This window comes from Lactuca serriola, chromosome 3 (assembly GCF_051521515.1).
Source record: "Lactuca serriola cultivar US96UC23 chromosome 3, Lser_US96UC23_V15, whole genome shotgun sequence".
In the NCBI taxonomy this organism is placed as follows: Eukaryota; Viridiplantae; Streptophyta; class Magnoliopsida; order Asterales; family Asteraceae; genus Lactuca; species Lactuca serriola.
Genome location: NC_136410.1, coordinates 77,190,767 through 77,208,072, shown reverse-complemented (window position 1 = coordinate 77,208,072; position 17,306 = coordinate 77,190,767). Strand labels below are relative to the sequence as shown.

The following is a 17,306-nucleotide window of genomic DNA, read 5'->3' as shown; positions in this document are numbered from 1 at the left end:
ATCATTGCTGATTCAGCAGCAATAAGCATATAAGTGAGATCAATGAGGGTTATGTCGTGGTTCATCATATAGTACTCTCTTACGAAATCACTATATGAGTCACGAAGTGACTGAAGAACCCAATCAACAGCCAAATCCTCACAAACAACAGATCCCAACATTCTTAATCTATCAATGTGTGACTTCATCTCTAGGATGTGTGCACACACTGACTTTCCTTCTTCATGTTTACTTGCCAAAAGGGCTTGAGTGAGTTTGAACTTTTCAATCTTTTGAACTTGTGGGTTAGGGAGAATAAAAGGAGGAGGTGGAGGAAGTGAAGCATGATCTCGTGTTCCTCGATCAAATCATGGAATATCATATTCATGTGAAAAGCTTGTTTCACGGGATTTGGGAAGATCATAGTTGTCATACTTTGACATCTACAAAATGGGAGAAAAATTAAATTCAAGTTAGTTGATTGATTGAGTCCTTAATAAATCACCCAAACGAGATATTAAGGCTAGGACCCAACACAATACACTACAAACTAGAAAAGGGATGCCGTAATCTAGTTGCAGAATATTTGAAGGTAAGTGAATGACGATTCACTAATTTCCACCATGAAAAACGAAAATGAAATTTAAGTTTTAAATGTATTGAAAATTTCTAGATCTTTTGAGATTCATTGAACCTTTCAATGGCATGTTTAAATCTCGATATGCTCCTCTAGTTTGTGACTAGGATACCGAGGATCACAAAGCGGGTGTGAATAACCATGCAAACTTACATGGTGCCCCCACATATTACAGTCATCTATTCGATGTGCCGGTTAACCACACACGCTCCACCGATCTATGACAAACATTGAGTCACCCTTTGCTACCTTTGCTTAGAACCATTTAGTGTGCCGGTTAACCACACACGTTCCACTAATGTCTCCGCAAGGGTACAAAGTGTAATTTCATGGAATTGAATCAATTCACTTTTGCCTAAAGTAACTAAGATTGGGAATTTTTTAAAAGCATTTAGTTACTCTTGTACTTCATTATACTCATAATGGAAGGTTTTTGTCCTATCCTACCTGTTCGGCTAACGACCCTCCACTAGTCAAGAGTGCGGTGGGTAAGAGTGGATACCCATTCAATCGCCATTTTATAGGCAATTTCCTTAAACACCCCTTATAGAATAGCTTCGTGAATGAGGCCTACTAACGGTAAGCCTGACTTTTACTCATACATATATATAATGTTAGACTTTTAATGTTATATATAGTATAGGGTGTATTTTACACTTTTAAAATATTAGGTGGTCAAATTTAATAATTATACTTTTAATTTAATTAAATTGTAAACCAAAACTTTTATGGATTTATTAAATCTCTTTTAATTATACACTTTAATTAATTAATAAAACCACAAGGGTGTGAATTGAACTTTTTCAAAACAATACTAGGGTTTTAGAATTTAACATTTCTAAATTAAACTTTTAATCAACTTTTAAATTCCAAAACTTGAGGGCAAGTTTTGAAACATTTCAAAACATTAGGGTTTAACTTATTTAAATTTCAAAACAAAAACTTTTAAGTTCAAATTTAAACTATAAAACCTAAAGGGATTAATTTGAAACTTTTCCAAACTTTATCAAGAATATTCTAGATCACATAATTCAAATAAGGCAATTAACAATTAATTGGTGGTTATCTAATTAGATCTAGTTCAAATTCTTGCAAGATAATGATCAAATAATTCAAATAATTTAACATTTATCAAATAAGGTAACAATTATCTAATTAGATGGCCAAAATCTTTTATTTTGACAAAGATAATCATAAGTGATCAACAAAATTCGAATTTTATTAATTTTAAACAATTATAGCAATTATCCTAAGTCAAAATAGGTAAAAAATCCCGAAAATCCGTCTGTCTGACAGCTAAACTCGCCGAGTCCCCTTATGGACTCGCCGAGTTCACCCTACTCGACGAGTCCACATTAGAACTCGACGAGTTTGTCAGGCAGATGGCCAAAAACTCGATCTTGCAACATGAATGAATGTACTAGGCATCAATAAAATAGAAACCAACCTGGCTCTGATACCACTGATGGGTTTTAGCCATAAGAACATCCTATGTGCTCATGCAACCCTAATGCTTGGATCTAGGTTTCTCTATTGTACATGCAATTCATCCAAGACTTTAAACCCTAGATCTAGCATACAATTAATCATATTAACATGTGAAAGGGTTTTTAGATCTTACCTTGATTGTTATGTAGCAATAACAATCCCAAATCCTCCTTGTAATGACTTTAGAAAGCTTAGAGTCACAAGTGTCACTCCTCTAATGGCTCACAAACACCAAGAGCAAGAGGGTGAAGAATAAGGAGAGAGGAGGCTGCCCAAAAATGTCCAAAACCCTAAGGAGTTACTTCCACACGTTTTTGGTGCTCTAGGGATCTTTAAATAGTGAGGCTATTAGGGTTATCTAACAAGGAAACCCTAATTTGGATGCTTAGGCCCTAAGCAACCCATGGACTCCTTCCTTAGAGGCCTAGGACGATTTTTAATGGGTTTCCCCATAGAATTCGTCCACCCCTCTAATATGGAGTCCATTAGCCCAATATTCAACTATCACACAATTGACAGTTCTAGTCCCTTAAGTTTAATTAATGTCTTTTAGCCACAAACTTAATTCTTATTAATTCTTGACTAATATTAATTAAACAATATGATTTCTCCTTTAATATATTATTGTCATAATATATTAATAAATCATAATTAATCCTCTCTCTCCGTAATTCATCCTATCAAGTTGCTATGGTGAAGGCAACCTAAAAGGACCATGCACCATCGGGTCAAGTACATACCAAAATAGTTATGGACTTAGACACTAATCCAACACTTAATGCATTAATATCTTCTATAACATGCATGGAGCAAAACTAACCATCAAGACCGCATTTTTATGACCGAAGAGCCCTTAGAAGGTCTTAAAGGACGAATTATTAGGTCAATAACTGTAACATCCCGATGATGAGGTACTTCTAAATTTGACCTTATAATTGAATTATATTGAATTTTGGTCCCTAAGTGTAAGAAAGAGTGTATAAGGGGCTGTATTGGCATTTTGGTAAAATTGGGACTTGAGGAGTACGATGTGCGTACGTGTGTACGTTAAACGTACTAAGGCGTGCCTTAGTACGTTGGGTGTACACTTCGTACGCAGGGCATACGTGGGAAAACATGCAAACCCTAATTTTGGTGTTTTGGCTCATATTTTAACATATTTAAAGCCTCACATTTCATTCTTGTCTAGCCTCTTTCTATGAGATCGATCCTCAAGCAACCCTAGAGCAAGAGAGAGCAAATTTTGAGCTTTTAGGTGAGTTTTTGTGTGGTTTTGAAGAAAGAAATAGGTGGTGAGAAGATCGTGGAGGTGGGTACATTTTGGATCTAGGATTTCTACTTGGTTTGCAACATCTTGAAGGTTTAAAGCTTGCATCTTTACCACTCCATCTTGTAGATCTAGTGTTTTGCTCTTTTAAGTCACTTTTTGGTCCCAAAATGATGATTCATGAACATAGCATGTTCTTGACCAATTAAGCTGTCCTTTAAGACCCTTGGAAGGGTCTTGAGTCATAAAATGGGTTCCAAATGGTTGGTTTTTCTCCATGCATCATTTAGAAGGTCTTAATGGATTGAAGTTAAGTTAAGCACTTAATGGACATGCAAAGTCATAAAGTTGGAAACTTTATGACTCTTGGAGGTATTTTAGCCATGGATCTAAAAAATAAATGTGAGTGCGTTTTAGCCATTAAGCACTTGTTGAGATTATGGACTTCTAGGAGTACGCCCTACATACGAGGTCAACCACCCTGATGGTGGTCAACATGCGAGTATGCCTTACATACTCACTCTGTGGTGACTTGGCTGGGTTGACTCGATTGATTTGACAAGTTTGACTTTGACCAAGTTTCACCTTAGGTCATTTTGGGTATTTTGATCGTGACTGGTCAATTGGTTGGATAGGTGACGATTAGAGCTGAGATTCGGAGTCAAGACCTGATCAACTTTTGTCTAGTTTGTGAGGTGATTTTTCCTCATTGTATTTAAGGGTAAAACGCACCAAGGCAAGCCCATTGGATTAGATATCCTATTTTGGGATAATATGTTATCACGTTGTAGTGATCTGTTAAATCGGTATCATGGTATATAGGCTAATACTATGCTTAGTGATCTGTAAGATTTGCCTGATTGTGTGTTGAATGGTTATATGTATGTTTATCTTTTATGTGTATGTCGACATGGTAGGTGTGGTTGGGTTGAGGTGGACCAATGTAGACTGAAGGCCAAGAGACCCAGGGCATCCCAGATAGACTGCATGCCTGAGAGCCATACCAGTCATTCAGAGAACGGTCCAGATAGGCTGATGGCCTGGTGAGGCATTCCAATCATGATGAAGGTTATGTTAGCGTCCCAGATAGTCTGTAGGCCGGTGCAACGTTCCAGTTAAGTTTAAGGCTCTCTATGCATGTTGTTTATGTTGGGTTTTTAGCATTCTAACACTCCTAAGGTGTTCATGCAACCCTAAATACCTTGGATCTTTGTTTTCACTAATTATACATGCAATGGTGTTTCCAAGGTATTAAACCTATGACTAGCATACAATATGTCATATACCACACAAGAATCTAGTTAGGATAACATAACTTATGGTGGAGATGGAAGTCTTGATGTATCTAGCCTTAATAGCGTAGCCCCAATAGTTTGGAAGCCTCAAGTGGAATCACAACATGTCATGGACAAAGGAGGAACTTGAGAGAGAATCTCCATGTACCTAAAACCAACATGAACTCCAAGAATACACAACTGTCGATTTTGGGCAATGAAGTATGTATTTATATGTGGGATTTCTAGGGTCATGGATATAATTACAACCCAAATCCATACCCATGGGTCTTATGATCCATGGTTCATGTGGCCCAACTCTTTATGTATCCGTATATAAACTTGGTCCAACATGGATCATAAGCCCAACACACATAAATATAACTAGTTAACATAATTAGTCCCCATAGATTTAATTAGTCTCTTTTTGATCACTAAATGAATTCTAAATTAATTCTTGATCAATACTAATTAAAACCATATGATTTCATATTAATATATTAGTACTTATAATATATTAATAAATCATATATAACCTTCTCTCAAGAGTCCATCCTAACGAATTGTCCTGGTGATATGCAACCTAAATGGACCATGGTACTCTCGGGTCAAGTACATACCAATAATAGTTATGGGCTTAGAAATCTAATCCAACAGTCTCCCACATGGATAAGTCTAAAACTATTATTGCAAGTACGACTTCATACCCGACTAGAAATCGTAGCTCTTAAAGTTGTTGTCGAAATCTGAACAAATCAATGACGCGCCCATTAATAAGGGATCCTATATTCCTCCATTCTAGATATCATATGGACTGAGACATGGATTATAATCATTCTCTCTGTCCATTTGTTGTTTCCCGATTTCTGATTTATGACAACTGACTAATTGAACAAATCAAATCACTCCAGGCTTGGCCAAGTACTTAGGGTTGTCATCACTAAATCATCGAGGGGCCCACAGATATTGCTTTTATCCTTATGAGGTAAAAGGAATGGATAAACTTCGACTCATATGCTTGCACTAACTAATTGTTGAATCATACACAAAGACACGTTTTATAACATCAAGTTATTGATGCGTTTTCGTACAATCAATGTATAACCAACTCATAGTCAACAACTCATATCTCCAGGTTTAAAGAATATAAGATATTATCGTCTCATAATTCACTTGTGATAAAATCCATGAAGTGATTCAAATGAGCGTGAGTTTAATCCAATACTCGAATCTTATTCCAGGAGCACTCATGAACACTGCAACTAAGACTAGCCACCTAGACAAACTACAGACCCATTCATGACAGTCTTGCCTCAATACCTACTTCCAAAGTATGATTGACTATGGACGGTTTGAATAACCTAGTTTTTTGGGAAGTCAAAACATGCAAAGTGAAACACAAGAATAATACTAATCCTATATGGCCCCAACACTTTGAGATTAAATAAAAAACACCTTTTATCTAAGCACCATATTGATTACTCATTATTCATGTAATGTTTCGAATTATCAACTTAATACTTGAATTAAAAAATAGTCATGCCATGCTCCAAGCATGCACACTATGTTTACCTATAGTCCTTTCTTTTGTGAAATAGATCAATTGAACATGACTCCAATGATGCTCATTTCACAATCCCAATCCCTTTTGTAAATGTAAGAATACCAAACTCTTTCCATTTATTGTAATCTGTTAGATTCTAAACTTATATGTAATGATTCTCTCGTAATGAATATGCACAAAAGTCACAAAGACTTGGCAACAGACATTACAAAGTATTCAAATGGAGATCAATTCCATGGAAACAAAGTCTCATATTCAAACTACATTCCTTTAAACATCCTTCTTTGCATTAAGTTTTCTAATCTTACACAGATTCAGAGAATAACTTCCACCAATGGAAACAATTCCATATTACCATTTTGACTATCACTTCTGAACAAGAGTTGCCTCTTTTCAGAATATGTCAATATGGACATTTCCAAAGTTTACACTATACTTCTATTGTCCATGAGCAATCAATATTTGGTAAACCTCATATTGTCCTCATTAATTGCTTAATCATTTTAGTCATATCCAGTTCTATTACTTTTTCCCTCTTAATGCCCTAGGCATTTGGAAAATTTAGAATGGATGAATATTATAGCACATGAAATCGATCCTATACCCGAAGCATATGGGACATGATTCATGATGTCTCATGTAAAGACGTGGTACTTCACCTGTCTTTTGCAAAAAAAAATTACATTTGCCATGTTCTCACAATTCGAACTATGAAGAGGAATGTCGTAATCATAATCAAATTTTAAGAACGCAACATATATAGAATTTCCTTATGTTGAACCATTCCAACATAACATTCATGTATATCTTTGACTAAAGTTGATTAAAATCTCAATCTAAGATTGTAGAATTGGAATGAAGTATAAAATCCTCTTCCTTAATTATAGCAAAACAACTTTTCAAAGCGAATTGAAACTTTTGTTTTCTATAATTAACATTGCTAACTTGCAACACGTAACATAATAATCATGCTCCCACTAACAGTGGCGGAGCTAGGGTCAAACTTAAGGGGTATCCCTAAAATTTTTTTTGTGTAATATACAATAACAAAAAAAAAACCGCAATTTCATTAGATATAAAGTTCAATTTCCATAACAAAATTACATTTTAAAGTTCACCTCTTCGATCTTTCATTTTACGAAAGCGAGTAATTACATTTTCTGTCTTAACATTCTCTAGTGCTTCTTTTTCTACACTACAAATCAAAGCACCATTCATAAAATTGTCACCTATTCTATTACGCAAATCGGTCTTCAAGAACTTCATTGCAGAAAAACACCGTTCAACGGTTGCGGTTGCGACGGGCAAAACCAAAGCTAGTTTTAATAATCTATAAACCAAAGGAAAAGAGAGGTGCTTCCCGGTTTCCACCAACAAACGAGAGAGGTCGGCAATTCCATTCAAGTTGAAAAATATTTCATCATGGAGCAAAGAGTGATAATAGATATCAAGTTGTCCATTAAGTTGCGCCCTTTATGAATCGTCAAAATAGTTTTTGTATATCTCACTTAGCTTTAACAACTTTGTTTTATCAAAACTAGAAAATGAGTCACAAGGACTCAATGCCGCCATGTTCTCCATCAACTCCGTGCCACCTTCACTAAATCTATCCCCAAATTCTTGAATTTGCATATCTAAAATTGTGTTAAAAATCACAACTTCAAAATGATGTTGATTAGTCTTATTGGTCCTACGCTTGCGTGGGGTAACATAATATTCCGACATGTCCACAATTTCAATACTATGTTTTTCACAAAAAGCACATACCTTCTTCCAAATTTGTGGAAACCCATCTTTTCTAAAAACTAGCAATGCTTTCTTTGTCCCTTTTACAAACGAAGCCGCTTCCAAAATATTTTGATCTTTTTTTTAAGATGCTTTGACAAGGTATCCGTGAGACATAGAATTTCCAACATCGAGTGTAAAAGAAACAAGAAATCAAGTGTCTTGAAATATGACAAAATACCCTTTGCTTGATTACGGTTAGATAAAGTAGACCCCTCCTCTTTGACATATTTAAGTACCGCAACAACTTCTGCAAACAAATTCACCAAACTTACAATTGTTCTAAAATGTGAACCCCATCTAGTATCTCCAGCTCGAACAAGAGAAATCTCTCGATTCAACCCTTTTCCTGTTTCTATTTCACCGATACCAATTTTAGCTGCCACTCTTTCTTTTTGCATCTCTCGTATCATATCTTTTCTCTTACAAGAACCACAAACGATAGTAACCACCAAAGCTAGTTGTTCAAAGAATTCATCAACATCATCATGTTTCTTTGCAACCGCCACAACCACTAATTGAAGTTGGTGTGCAAAACAATGTATATAATGTGCAGAATTGTTTTCATTTAAAATCAAAGATTTCAAACCGTTGAATGCACCACTCATATTACTTGCTCCATCATAACCTTGTCCCCTCATCTATATATTTAAAAAAAATTAATAAAAAAACTATAAGAAATAAAAATAAAACTAATATCGTATTAAAATTTAAAGGAATAAATATTTTATGATTTCTCACCTGAGTCATAATCAAGTTATTGTTGGAAAATACGATATCAATGGTGGCTTTAAGAATCAAAGAATATGTATCCAAGACGTGAACAATTCCAATAAATCTTTCCTTTACAATCCCTAGACTATCAACATATCTCAAAACTATAGCCATTTGTTCTTTTTTTTGGAAACATCACTAGACTCATCAACTAAAATAGCAAACACATCTTTACCAATTTCATCACAAATAGACTTGATTATCTCTTTTGAAAAACAATCGACAATATCTTTTTGAATCGTGGGAGAAGTCAACTTTTCATTTTTTGGAGCATTTTCTAAAGTAACTTTAAAAATCTTCTCATTATCTTCTCTAATCAAAGATAATACTTCAATGAAAAGTCCTTTATTATTAGACTTTTCTGTCTCATCATGTCCACGAAATGGTAATGTATTTTTCAATAAAAATCTACAACTACGGATTGTAGCACGTAATCAAATTTCATAATTACTTTTCTCAAGTTCTGTTTGCTTATGCAAGACTTCACCGATAGATTGGTTTTTTCTCAATAGCAAATCACACTTTTCTTGGGCCTTATGGTGATAACTTTGAATATTACCCATATGTTTCCGGAATGAGCCTCTTTTACTCCAATTGTCAAAGCCTTCGGTTATAAATGCATCTCTTCCACCTTGTTCCCCTACCATATCTCCAAACAAATAGCAACAAAAACAATATGCCTTCTTATTTTTTATGCTATACTCTAACCATGGAAAATCAGTAAACCATTGCACAACAAAACGTCTTGGTTTATTACTAAATAATGTATATTCAAAACTATGCCCCTTTGGTTGACAAGGCCCTTTAATCAAATATGCTCTCCTTATTTCATCCCTTTGATTAGGATTATAAGATGTAATTTTTGGCCTATCCCCCGGGTCCGAAGGAAGTTCATTCAAATTAAAAGATTGTGTCGCTTTTGGTTTGGGCATTGGTTGATTAGTTTGTGGAACTTGAGTAGGTTGATTAGATTGTGTTTCTTGTGATTTTGGTATTGGTTGATTAGTTTGTGGAGCTTGATTATTTTCATTAGCCCTATTTTTTTTGGAAGTTCCTTCACCATTGTTGTCTCCAACATCTAAATGTCTTTTGAAAAAACTTTTAATAGCAACCTACAATAAAAAAATATGAACTATAAATTTGATTTCAAGTTTCAACAACAGTCAATAAATAACAACCTAGTAACCTACAGTCAAATTATCAATTATCAAGATATATCAACTATAATCCCGATTCCCAATTTCAACAACAATTGAACAAATAGCAATCTACAATAAAAATATATCAACTATAACTTGATTTCAAGTTTCAACAATATATCAACTATAACTTGATTTCAAGTTTCAACAACAAATAAGCATTAAGTATTAACCCTATTCCTAATTTAACAAAGTTATTGTTAATTTCTAATTTTCCAAACATAATAACAAAAAAAATGAATTTTAATTAACCTAAAAACATAATAGGGATGAGTATTTTGATTATACTAACTTGTTTCATTGTGATGGAATATCCGATGAGCAGAAGAGGTGCCCGAAATTTTGCAATTGAGATTTGAGAATTGAAATTGCCCGTTGCGTTCACGTCACAGAAGTCAGCAATTGAGAAGTCCAAAAGCCGGCACTTGAGATATCATGATCAAATATGTGTTTATCGGCAATTGAGATATCACGATCAAATAAGTGTTTAATCAACATTACGTATGCTTTTTTTTCATTGGACTATTGCCTATTGGGCTTATGGACCTACAATAAAAAGATATAAATATTGCAAACAGGCATTCTAATTTTGAAAGCTGTGGTGTTTTTAACAAAATACCATTTAATATGGGTTCTAATTTTTATTATTGGACTATTGGGCTTAAATCTTAATACCTCTTTGTTTCAATAAATCAATTGGTATGGGCTAGTTTGTATTAACCTGAAATTTTTTAAGGTAGCTCAATTTTTTTCCTGATATAAAACCGCAATAGAAAATGAATTTCTCCGAAAAAATTAACACTATTAAAAAAATTTTGAGGGATACAATATAAATCCGCCACTGCCCACTAACATGATAATTATAATTTAACTAACATAACACTTTATGCTCCCACTAGCTTTGACATGTACCCTGAAATCAGCTGGACTTCTAGAAATCAATACTTTATTGACTTTCTTACCAAAGTTCAGTTTTCTGATACGAGATGCTTAGATAAGACTTTATCAAAAAACATACACCTTTCCTTAGATAGCTCACATGTGTGTCTAAACAATTATGAAGAGGGGTGCCATAATCATAATGTTAAGACCTTTTGCCATTCTCACAAGTCCATGTTAGTGTGCTGGTTAACCACATGCGCTCCACTAATGAATTTTAGAATGCAAATATCACAATTGCTATCTATTTAAAATCTACTTAGTGAAAGAGTTTCCTCACCATCATTTTCATGAATCGGGGAGAAACCTTATGACACTTAGATTTTATGGTGTATGTGTTCCTATCCATGTGCATTTATCATAACCATAATCACAAGACAAGGTTAGTGACAAATCCAAACTCATATGGACTAAACTTGCCCAATCTCATTTTTTTGCCACCCAGCAGCACAAGGGCCTACCATTGCTTCCAGGTTGTTATGAAAACAACTGAGAACTTGTAGAACTCACAGGCATAGTTAAATAAACTGGAATGGGCACAGAAACAGAAATATGTCAGCAAAATGGGTTACAAACCTCAAGTTGTGTGCTAGCAATTAAACAGTAGGTTTTATTCTTGATTAGTTCTTGAAACTTTTCCAAGATCTTTAAGACTCCCACTGTCCTCTTGACATATGAGATTCTCTTGTCAAGAACCATTCCTTGACAAAACAAAAATTCAAGAGTTAGTGTGGATTCTTATCAAGATAAACACTTGTCACAATTGGTCTTAGTTGATCTCTGTTTTATCCAAAACATCACAACTTACCAATTTCAAATGTACAATAGTAAGAACCATGTTACTCTACATTTGATAAGTGTTATAAACTTTTATTTAAAAAATTATGTCACTCAAGTTACAATCTTAGATTATGACTCTAAGACTTGATTTTGGAATGAAGTATGATTTATCTTTTGATTTAAGCATTTCAACAATTCGTGATTCCTCTCCTTAGCCAAACAAATTCACTAAGGTGTCTTTAGAGGATCAATTGTGATATGATTTTATAATCACTAAGATAATCATAAAACAAGATACTCATGTACTCTCCCATCTCTTCAGATTGGAGAAACTTTTATCTTTCTGCCTAATATGATTCTTCTTATTCATTCTGCCAATCATTGAAACCTTTCCAATGTTTTAGAATTACACTTAAACTTGTAAGCATAATAATATTTTCTAAACTTTAGTAAATCATAATGAATAACCTTATTAGTCTTTGTGGTGGACCTAACCAGCGCACAACCTAATGTACTTGATCCTTTAGTCCTTCACTTGACTTACATGTACATGTGAACAAGGAATTAGTCTTAATTTACAAAAGATGAAAATTCTCATTCATCATACAATACAAGTTGCATGATTCCAAGTTTCTATCAACTGAAACTTGGGTGATGAGAATCTTTCCTTATTTGGTAAATTATGACACTACCACAAACGAAAGAATCAAATCCATTTTCCAATACTGTTATCAATGAAATCATATAAACGACAATTTTTCAAAAATGCCATTGTAAGGATAATAAAAATTAATAAAATCAAAACTTTTCTTTGATGTTAAATTTGTGGAAAAACTTATGCTTACAATGCAAATACATATGAAAAACATGTTGTTATCTATTCCTAAGCAATCTATCATAACTCTTTAAGCAACAGCTCAAAATTCTGATCAATGAAACATGCGATTGAAATCCATCTTCACGATCAGAATCAGCATACCCCTTTTTTTAGGTTTCCCTTGATTCTTCCAAAACATCAAAATGTAATTACATTACATCATGTATTAAGAATCTCTAAAAGAGACTTCATAGAGTTAGATAATGGACTTTACTTGAAGTAGAGTCAAACTTTTTGACTTTACCATCCTTATGATATTTCAGGTGAAATTGGGCAGCAATGTCCATTCTCTTTGCAATAGGAACATATGGACTCTTTGGAAAATGTACACAAGACTATCTCAGACTTAGCCTTTCTCTTTACAATTAGGTCAAACGACTTGACCATGGCCGATCCCTTTCCATTGGGAAGAGAAAGTTTTTCTGGACTTCTAATGTCACCATTGTCAATGTCCAAATAGGTTTGGGAAGTAGTTCTTCCAATCAGATTTGTTTTACCAGTGCTCCAAATCAATGTTGATTTTAGCAACAACAAGCAAATAGGTAAGATCATTAAGGGTCAAGTCATGGTCTGTCACATAGTAGTCCTTAAAGAACTAACTATATGACTTGGGAAGTGATTAAAGAACCCAGGAAACAACCAACTTCCTTAATACTTTGACACCCAACACTCCCGGGTTGCCAATATGTGACTTAATCCCCAAGATGTAAGCACATATAGACTTTGCTTTCCAATTAGGGATTGAGTGAGCTTGAACTTGTGGGTCAGGGAGAATTATTGGAGGAGGTGGAGGAAGTGAAGTATGATGTCTAGTCCTATTAATGCACAACAAAGGGATTGATCTTTCACATTGATTGCCATTTGGGAAATCATCTTCATTAGGAAAGCTCTATCCAAAAGGATGAGGAAGACCATAGTTGTCTGGACTTAGACATCTATGAGTGTGAAATTCAAGTTTCAGTTGATTTAAGTCCTTAACATAACACCCAATATGAAATATTAAGGCTAAGACCCAACAAACTATTTTATAACTTGGAAGAGGGATGCCGTAATCCAAGCTAAAAAATATTTGGAGGTAGGTAAATAACGATTTACCAATTTCCACCATGAAAAACAAAATAAATTATTAAGTTTTAATTGGATTGAAACTCCTAGATCTTTTGAGATTCATTGAACTTTCAATGGCATGTTTAAATCTCGATTGTGCCCTCTCAAGTTTGTGACTGGGATGCCGAGGATCACAAACAAGGTGTGAATAACCATGCAAATTGACTTGGTACCCTTAATTTTATCACCTAATCGATGTGCCGGTTAACCACACGCGCTCCACCGATCTATGATAAAACTTAAGTAACCCTTTGCCACACATTGTTAGTCCCATGTTAGTTTGTCGGTTAACCACACATGCTCCACTAACGACTTAACAAGGGTGCAAAGTGTAATTTCATGGGTTAGCACCAAATTCACATTTTCTTATGTTAATGAAAGGAGAATTATAGTCCTTTCCTACCCGTTTGGCTAACGACCCTCCACCAGTCAAGGAAGCGGTGGGTGAGAATGGACACCCATTAAACTACCATTTTATAGGCAGTAACCATATACCCCTCTTAGAGACTGGCTTCGTAAATGAGGCCTACTAACGGTAAGATTGAATTTATCTTATACATATATATAACCATTAAATTTTAATATTATAGTAGTATAAGGTTGAATTTTAAACTTTTAAAATTCTAAGGTTTAATTTGGAATTAAAGTATACATGGGGAGGTAACTTTGCAAATTCTAAAACTTGAGGGCAAGTTTTTGAAACTTTACAAAACTCTTCAATTTCATAACATATGAGTTTAATATAGGTTTTTAAAACTTTTAATAAAGAGACTCTTGAACATCCATAACTTGAGGACAAGCTATGGAGTTCATAAAACTATTTATGAAGAAAAGACTCTTCAAGTTTATTAACCTATGGTTTTAATAACTTTTTTAATGAGACTTTTCATATAACTTCAGGACAAGTTACAAAAACACATATTATGAATAACTTTTAGATTAATTTGGATTGAAAACGACTATCACAAACATGTATAGCAATATTCATAATCTTGATTAAACTCATATGAACAAGACAATTCAAATCAAACAATTTTCATGTAATTAGCCTAATCATTAAACTAATACAAAACATGAAACTTTTGACAATTATCTTTTGAATTGGATTAGAATTACCATTACCACATCAAAAACAGGTTTTATAAGTCCAAAATAGTTTAAGGTAATGATTCTAGACTAATTTCAACCTTAAAACTTGAAGATATGTTGTCTGGGGGTCCAACTCGTCGAGTGCATGAACCAACTTGACGAGTTGGATGAATTTGTGCATGGAATCAGCGAGTCCATCAGTGGAGTCGGCGAGTCTACTGTCCAGAACAACATAAAATCAATTTTTTCAGCATTTTTTTTAGCAATTTGCATCAAGTATAATTGAAAACAAGCCTAGGCTCTGATACCACTGTTGGGTTTTCAGCATTTTAACACTCCTAAGGTATTCATGCAACCCTAAATACCTTGGATCTATGTTTTCACTAATTATACATGCAATGGTGTTTCCAAGGTATTAAACCTATAACTAGCATACAATTGTCATATACCACACAAGAATCTAGTTAGGACCTTATGGTGGAGATGAAAGTCTTGATGTATCTAGCCTTAAGAGATTAGCCCCAATAGTTTGGAAGCCTCAAGTGGAATCATAACACATCATGGACAAAGGAGGAACTTGAGAGAGAATCTCCATGCACCCAAAACCATCATGAACTCCAAGAATACACAACTGTCGATTTTGGGCAATGAAGTATGTATTTATATGTGGGATGTCTAGGGTCATGGATATAACCCAAATCCATACCCATGGGTCTTATGATCCATGGTTCATGTAGCCCAACTCTTTATGTATCCATACATAAACTTGGTCTAACATGGATCATAAGCCCAACACACATGAATATAACTAATTAACATAATTAGTCCCCATAGATTTAATTAGTCTCTTTTTGATCACTAAATCAATTCTAAATTAATTCTTAATCAATACTAATTAAAACCATATGATTTCATATTAATATATTAGTACTTATAATATATTAATAAATCATATATAACCTTCTCTTAATAGTCCATCCTAATAAATTGTTTTGATGATATGTAACCCAAATGGACCATGCTACTCTCGGGTCAAATACATACCAATAATAGTTATGGGCTTAGACATGTAATCCAACAGTTTGTTAATATGTTTATGTTGTGGTAATTTGGGAAATCACTAAGCGTTGCTTACAGTTTTGGGTTATGTTTCAAACACTTCAAATGACCGTGGGAAGGCGAAGGTGTGACCGTACACATCCTCTTGTTTATGACTTATGATTTTAGGAGACTCTGATGTTTGGAAAAATGTTTTGAAAACTATGATTTGTAAACAATTTATGAATTTGGGTTGATTTTTAAAAGTTTAAATTTCTTGTGATTTTATGGATGTTACAAGTTGGTATCAGAGACTTGGTTTGAGTGAATTAGAGGAACACTCATGTGAATCCAGTCTCAAACTAAGGAAAAAGGGTTTTAGAAATGATTTTGAAATAGTTTTCAAAATAATCAAAGAGGATATGATGTGTACGATCAGTCGGAGCCAGTAAGTAGAACCCAAATTACCACACTGTTATTTGATATTGTGATATGTTAGAACAACATGCTAGTGATGAGAGATAGGTGTTGATAGAAAGGTGATGATAATTAGTTGACGAGAGATAGGTGATGATAGAAATGTGATGATAATTAGGTGATGATAGAGAGGTGATGATAAATATGTGATGTGAGATGAGAGGAGATATCATAACCTTGACCGGTGATGTGGCGATGTAGTCATCTACCAGAGTATAGATGACAACCATAAACTATTCTAGGCAGTCATGTGGAAACACCAGTAGGCTCATAACTTGTAGGTGATGAATTACTAGTTCAGGCGATGTTGTAACTATGTATTCATGTGCTGATACTCTAACCCTTACTATGAATTACGAGTTCAAGCGATGTTGTAACTACGTATTCACGCGATGATACTCTAACCCTTACTATGAATTACGATTTTAGGCAATGTTGTAACTACGTATTCATGCGATGATACTCTAACCCCTACTTTGAATTATGAGTTCAGACGATGTCGTAACTACGTATTCATGCGATGATACCCTAACCCTTACTGGACACGTATTGAGGGAGTAATCCCCGAATCAGTACTGTGTATGCGATGTTGGCGATGATCCTTAGGAAAAGTCCTTAGGAACAAACATATAAGGAAATGCGATGTAAGGAGATGAGAGGTAAATATGATATAGGAGATGACCCTTAGGATAAATCTTTAGAGAAAATTAAATGAAGATAATGGGGATGGATAATTGGGTTAATTATTTGATGATTAAACATAATAATTATATTATTGTGGGTTGAAAACCCTATGTAGTCACTAGGATTCCCAACCTGACTCACTCAGTCTATTTGTATCACAGGTATCGATACAAAGCTACTTTACACTGAGAGATTAAAGGAGATGTAGATCACTAGTGTAAATAAATGTAAGGTCTGTTTATGCTTATGTTTCAGTATTGACGATGACATCATAAAGTTTTCATATGAACAAAATACATTTCTTCGGAAATGATTTGATAATATATTTATCATGCTTTTCTGTGAACA

The 17,306-nt window shown here is 34.2% G+C and overlaps 1 protein-coding gene across 1 annotated transcript; it reads right to left on the bottom strand.

Annotated features, from left to right (window-relative positions):
• Positions 1 to 7,316: 7,316 nt before the first annotated feature.
• Positions 7,317 to 8,882, bottom strand: LOC145095411 (uncharacterized). Its single transcript, XM_079033301.1, has 4 exons — positions 8,736 to 8,882; positions 8,176 to 8,635; positions 7,732 to 7,843; positions 7,317 to 7,680 (listed from the first exon to the last, which is right to left on the bottom strand). The coding sequence occupies exons 1-4, from the start codon at positions 8,880 to 8,882 to the stop codon at positions 7,317 to 7,319; spliced, it is 1,083 nt and encodes a 360-aa protein (XP_078889427.1).
• Positions 8,883 to 17,306: the final 8,424 nt, after the last annotated feature.

Bases quoted from the DNA above. Each gene is read 5' to 3' on its own strand.
- LOC145095411 (XM_079033301.1), bottom strand. From the start codon at position 8,882: ATGGCTATAGTTTTGAGATATGTTGATAGTCTAGGGATTGTAAAGGAA. The intron at 8,636-8,735 runs GTGAGAAATCAT...TTAAATATATAG, and splicing joins ATAACTTGATTATGACTCAG to ATGAGGGGACAAGGTTATGA. The intron at 7,844-8,175 runs GTATTTTGTCAT...ACACAATTTTAG, and splicing joins TAACCGTAATCAAGCAAAGG to ATATGCAAATTCAAGAATTT.